Source organism: Hypomesus nipponensis, chromosome 20 (genome assembly GCF_054491055.1).
Source record: "Hypomesus nipponensis isolate SF chromosome 20, ASM5449105v1, whole genome shotgun sequence".
Classification (NCBI taxonomy): Eukaryota; Metazoa; Chordata; class Actinopteri; order Osmeriformes; family Osmeridae; genus Hypomesus; species Hypomesus nipponensis.
The window spans coordinates 10,149,186-10,154,923 of NC_140380.1; the positions used below are offsets into that span (position 1 = coordinate 10,149,186).

General features: G+C 44.4%; 1 protein-coding gene across 2 annotated transcripts; it reads left to right on the forward strand.

Annotated features, from left to right (window-relative positions):
- The first annotated feature begins 1,426 nt into the window (after positions 1-1,426).
- Positions 1,427-5,230, forward strand: kptn (kaptin (actin binding protein)). 2 transcript variants are annotated; one of them, XM_084684255.1, is made up of 11 exons: positions 1,427-1,745; positions 2,051-2,133; positions 2,228-2,312; positions 2,469-2,523; positions 2,798-2,876; positions 3,003-3,076; positions 3,159-3,265; positions 3,411-3,552; positions 3,675-3,810; positions 4,143-4,316; positions 4,687-5,230. In XM_084684255.1, the coding sequence occupies exons 1-11, from the start codon at positions 1,535-1,537 to the stop codon at positions 4,849-4,851; spliced, it is 1,311 nt and encodes a 436-aa protein (XP_084540381.1). In that variant the 5' UTR covers positions 1,427-1,534; the 3' UTR covers positions 4,852-5,230. The 2 variants fall into 2 exon arrangements, with proteins under 2 accessions (XP_084540381.1, XP_084540382.1); XM_084684256.1 differs by lacking the exon at positions 2,051-2,133 and having other exon boundaries at positions 2,175-2,312.
- Positions 5,231-5,738: the final 508 nt, after the last annotated feature.

The following is a 5,738-nucleotide window of genomic DNA, read 5'->3' on the forward strand; positions in this document are numbered from 1 at the left end:
CATGTCAGGGCCATCAGAATGACAAGTCGTTGCGTCACTGTGTACGGATAAGACAGTCAAATTGCTTAATCATGTTGTCAATATAACAGTGTATTCTGGAGGGATGTTCTGATGTAAAATATGACTAAAGTTTGATTGCAAGAGACTGAACAACATTCACATACTTTTACTGTTTGTACTGTAATTTGTTGACAGACCAAGTCAATGCGATACAGAAAAGAAAAGTGAACATAGGACAATCTCCTTAGGGAAAACTGTACATGCAGTGCTGTAGGAATTACAGTGCAGTCTTCCTACACCTCCTGACGTTCCTGTTGGGCCACAAATTGTCACCCAGATCACAACAAATATCTTCCCTTGCGACGGAGCGTGGAAAGAATCTTTTAGAGTGTCTTTACTCATCAGGATAGCGCATGTGTCCTTGGCCTCTCTCTCTTCTGCCTCTTCTGCCTCTTCCTCTGTTTTGCCTCCCAACTCCTCCAACACGCAGCCTCAATCCTCTTCCTCTTCCTCTTCCTCTTCTTCTTCTCTCTGGCTGTTGACCCTGTCCATTTCCTTGTCCTTCCACTGTCAGACATTGTAACATTGTGTTGTGCTCCGGCTACATATACTTGCCAGTTGATGGTTCATGAGATTCACCTGGTTCAATATTCATCTGGGAGCAATTTACCAATTCAGGACAGATTTAGATAAAAGACTAATGGAAGGTATAGAAATATGCTTGACATATTATGACAACTTGTTCAACCATTTTGCAAGTAAACACTTATGCAATGAAATAAAGCTTAAATGTTGTGGGGGGTGAGACTATTCAACAGAGACCCATTATAACACATTTTGATCAACATGACAAAAGCAATATATAATGTAGAAAACAGCAGAGAATTGTACATAATCATTTGCATGGATGTACCAAAGCATTTGCAACCTGTTCAAAGAAATGATAAACTGCTTTTTTGATGTGCACAAGTGACACAATGATGTGAAGATTGAACACGTAGTTTTGAGAATTTCAATTCTGATCTGAGAAATGTACTAAAGCAACTGAGAACAATTGTAATTTAATAGCCCTTGTAAACCTAGCTACAAGTCAGGTGCATACAGATAAAGTCATCAAAGATGGAACATTACTTTACTTCAAAATAAACCTCCCATCAGTAGTGCTCATCCGTCCAACTGAACTGTACTGCAGCGTGATGGCGTGGTGGCGCCCTCTTGTGGATAAATATTTTTGTTCGGTCCTAATAGATTATATTTACTTTAGCGTATAATATTATTAATTGAAACACTAAATATTAAAATACCAGGTTACATTTTTTTCTCTTTACTATAAAAAGTGATAAAAAACAATATTTCAAATTAAGTTGGTTAAAGACGAAAGATGTGCGTACTGTTCTTCTTCCGCCCAAACACGGATGTTGTGATTTTGATCGATCATGTGCGAAACGGACGTTTCGCTAACGGAGCATGTGTTGTTTAATTCTTGCGTAATCGGACTATAGATTAGGTCACCTAAAAACAAAACATCCCCGGGATGTTGCACGAAGCGAAAGAAACGTGTCCTTTTGCCGAGGACAGTTTTAGCCGTTTTTTGACTCAGAGTAACATGTACGGTCTCTGCCAAGCAGGACAACAAGAGTTACTGGCTGCGACTTTGAAAGGCAAAGTTGTCTGTTTCAAGTACCAAGACTTACTACAGAAAATCAGACCTGTTGCTAAAGAGGTCCAGTTCACTTACATACCAGGTGAAGTCCAGTCCAATCAGCTTTTCTCTTTGCAGTCAGCTATGGCAAGCGAGTAGCCTATTCAAAGTTATCACATGTCGAAGAAGGCTTGTCTTTCTATCTCACCGTGATGTTTGGTTGCTATTGAGAATGGAAATGTACAGTAGGGTCCTCAAGCCAGAGACCACTAGTCAACATACTTATGTACGTGTGTTATGTATGTGTGTGTGTATGCACACTGTAGCCTACTGTCTGTATAACGGCTAGCTGCAAAGGAGATAAAACGTACAACAAGTTTCTATATTGACCTTTAAATATCTCTCCAGTTGACGCTGAGATTGTATCAATCGATGCGTTCACCAAGTCTCCACCAAACCGAGGGCTTGTCGTGGGAATCACCTTCATTAAGGTGATTCATCTCCCCTCTCCCTCTCCTCATTCATCAAGCAGATTATCTTCACAACGACAAACAAGGCCTAATAGAAAGCCCCGTCTCTCCTCAGGATTCTGGCGACAAAGCAACACCGTTCCTCAACATTTATTGCGATTACGAACCAGGTTCTGAGTTCAACCTGGAGTCGATTGCACGTAAGTCAGATGTCGTGTTGTGACAGCGTATTTGTATTCACGTAATTGGACATAATTGTTTGTCGTATTAAGAATAAATAATACTATAAAGAGGCTGTTGCCTTCTTTCCCACATGTTACGGCGTGAAAGGTAAACCATGTGTGTTCCTTCCTTAGAGAGCTGTCTGAACCTGGAGCTGCAGTTCACTCCGTTCCAGCTTTACCACACAGAGTGAGTCGCTTTGTTTGTGTTTCAATTTCAACACGCTCAAACCGCACCTGTCAAAAGGCAACCCCATGTTTTGAAATCGATTCAGTGTGTATCAACTGAATACTGCGCCGTGTTGGCGACATTTGCTGAAGTATTGTTTCTGGTTGTGTGCGTGCTGGCAAAAGTGGATGACATGTTTGAAAACGGCTGATTGTATGACAGTTTTATGCTTTTGGATTCAAACCATTCTGATCTGTAAACCACAGAGCCTGTGTATTATGTCCCTCTGATTCAGGGTACATTGTGGAGACGCAGGCAGTGAAACAGTTTTTCTGCTGAGTGGTCACGACCAGAGAATCCACCTCTACAAAGAGGTGAAGTGGGACCCGGGCTCGATCTATCTTGAATTCATGAAAACGTTTTTTTTGAACAGTGTGCTTTAGCGTGAGACGAATCCACTCCCTCTCTGACAAACTTTACATTTGAACTCTCTCTCCCAGAATGCCTCACTTCACCAGTTTGAGGAGCAGCCAGTAGAGAAGTTGTTCCCTGAACTGCAGAAACTACCGAGCAAGTTAGTGTGTCTCTCTGGTATGATTCATTAAATGATCCTATGACGTTGGCAGTAATGGTGTGTTTGTGTGTGTCTTCTGCAGTGTTCTTTGGATGGATGTGTTAAGTATCCCTGGGGACCGTCGGCTGTCTGCGTTCGGCTGTCAGAACGGCTGTGTGGGTCTGGCTCTGGTGGACCAGACAGGACCTGGTGAGGACACACACACACACACACGCTCACACACTCCACCCATCAACCCATAGGGTTTTTCTTTCTCGTGCTGTGATTTTAAACCCTAACCGTCTGCATGCAGTGTACGCATTATCACATTGGTGTGTGTGTGTGTGTGTGTCAGAGGTACTACAGAGCTGGAGTATACAGCAGGACAGTCCCATCTCCACAGTACTGCTCTTCCCTCTCCGCTGCCAGACTGACTCTGACCAGGAGGGCTACAACCTGCTGGTGACCAGCACCATCGAGATGGCTGTGGTGTACAGGTGACAGCCACCCCCCGCAGGGCACGTCCAGGGACGGGGGGGGCACGCGTGGGGGGACAGGTGCAGCTTAGTGGTTAGAGCGTGTGCCTGCCGATCGAGTCACGTGGGCTGGTCTTCCGCAGGGACGTGCAGGAGTGCGGCGTTTCTCGCCCCGTGTGCCTCGCGGGGAGCGACCAGAGCGACGCGGTGCTCTGCGCGCTGACGGTGGATCTGGACTTTGACGGGCAGAGGGAGATTCTCCTGGGAACCCACGGGCAGGTAAGCACGTCTGTGCTGCATCGCTGCAGGGCTGCATTGCTGCAGGGCCAGTATACAGCGAGGAGGCTTTGGGAGTCTGAATGCTCTCTTGTTCACGCTTTGTGCGTGCGGATGTCAGTGATGTGTTTGTGTTTGGCAAACACTTTTATCCGGAGCAACGTACGAAAGGGGGGGATTTGAACTTGCAATCTCTGGATCTGCGGTTAAAATGCTCTTTGAAGGCTTTTTGTTTTAATGTAGATTTCGTCCAATATGCATACTCTTCAGTTCCTGTAATTCACTGATTGGTCAGGGATTTGGAGTTGTGATCCAATCACATTCTTGCCACGCAGGAGCTGCTCTGCTACAAGTTCCAGCAGCCAATGAGAGGGGCCACGGGCCAGTTCCAACTGCAATGGAGGCGGGGCTTCAAGAGCTCCTTGCTGTCCATCATCTACCTGGACCTGACGGCCGACGGGCTGAAGGAGCTGGCTATTTTAACACTGAAAGGACTGCACATATTACAGGTAGACACACATAGTGGCTTGTGCAGAAGTCTAAACATCAGAGCACACCTCCAAAAAAGAATAGAGTAGCACAGAGGTCTTCAACCCTGGTCCTCAGGGACCCCCTGTCCTGCACGTTTTAGATGTTCCCCTGCTCCAACACACCTGATTCGAACGAATGCTCATTATCAGGCTTAGATAAAGACCCATTCATTCGAATCAGGTGTGTTGGAGCAGGGGAACATCTAAAACGTGCAGGACAGGGGGTCCCTGAGGACCAGGGTTGAAGACCTCTGGAGTAGCATATATATATATATATGTACATATTAAGATATAGTATACAGATATTATATGGTTTGTCTTCAACTTTTTTTCCCCCTCATCTCACTAGCATAGTCTGACCAGTACAGCAGATCTCGTCCTCCAGCGATTGGCTCAAAGAGTTTCCATTCTGACGACTACGTCCGAGTTCCAGCTAATCACTGGCCAGGATACTGAGGAGAGTGATGTTGCAGCCAATAAGGAGCTGGATGCTATAGAGCCACCATTGGTATAGAGACTTCCATCTCAAGTTGAGACCTCCATTCTGTTGCCTACAGTTTATATGTAACTGTGCTGACTCTGTGCTGACTCAGAGAGCAGGAGTTTTACATGCCTCTTTGAGAATCTGTAAGATTATAAAACATTTGTATTTATTGATGATGTTATTTAGGATCATGATTCATGAATCTTTAAGATTAATCTTTATGTTAATTATTAATCTTTTTTCATGGACTTGCATTGCTGACCGTGTTGCCAAAATATTGCAATGTCTTTCCAATTAATTGATTTATTGGGCAGAAAAAATAAAACACTAGTGCCTACTTGCAACAACATGACAAAAATTTGAGATTGCGGTCTTATAAAAAATAAATAAAAAATTGCCAGAAGTGGAATCATTCTTGGAAGTTTTTTAATCGAATAGGAAAAAACGGGTAAATTCACTCATGGAATTGGGTCCATGTGACGTCAGCTCGCGCTCTTGACAGCGACCGTCCGGAGATGCCCCGGTCGCACCGTCAGGCTCGCCTCTCACCGGTCAGCGGCAGTGTGGTCCACTGCTGAGATTTCAGTGAATATTTCCCCCATTTACGAGTACAAAGACAACAATAGCAACAGCCACACTTTTCCGTTACCAACCTTCCGAAGACTTCCCACATCCCGGAAGATGGCGTTAAAATAATAACAAAACATATTCTCAGTAGTCCCCTGCGCAAATCTTTAATGTTTACCTTTTGAATAGTTCATCGTGTTACCACAGACGCACTCACTGCATTATTCTATGAAAGACAAACAGGGATTGCGCATGAATAGGCTCGCCTGAGAACAATTACCAGAACGAACAGCTTTTGAAGTGTCAGGAGCGCGTTAATGAATGCATTTCTCTCAGTGGGTTTTTATATT

Excerpts from the sequence above, each read along its gene's own strand:
- kptn (XM_084684255.1), top strand. The coding sequence starts at position 1,535 with ATGTTGCACGAAGCGAAAGAAACGTGTCCTTTTGCCGAGGACAGTTTT. Across the intron at positions 2,134-2,227 it reads TGGGAATCACCTTCATTAAG|GATTCTGGCGACAAAGCAAC; the intron begins GTGATTCATCTC and ends GTCTCTCCTCAG. Across the intron at positions 2,524-2,797 it reads TTCCAGCTTTACCACACAGA|GGTACATTGTGGAGACGCAG; the intron begins GTGAGTCGCTTT and ends CCTCTGATTCAG.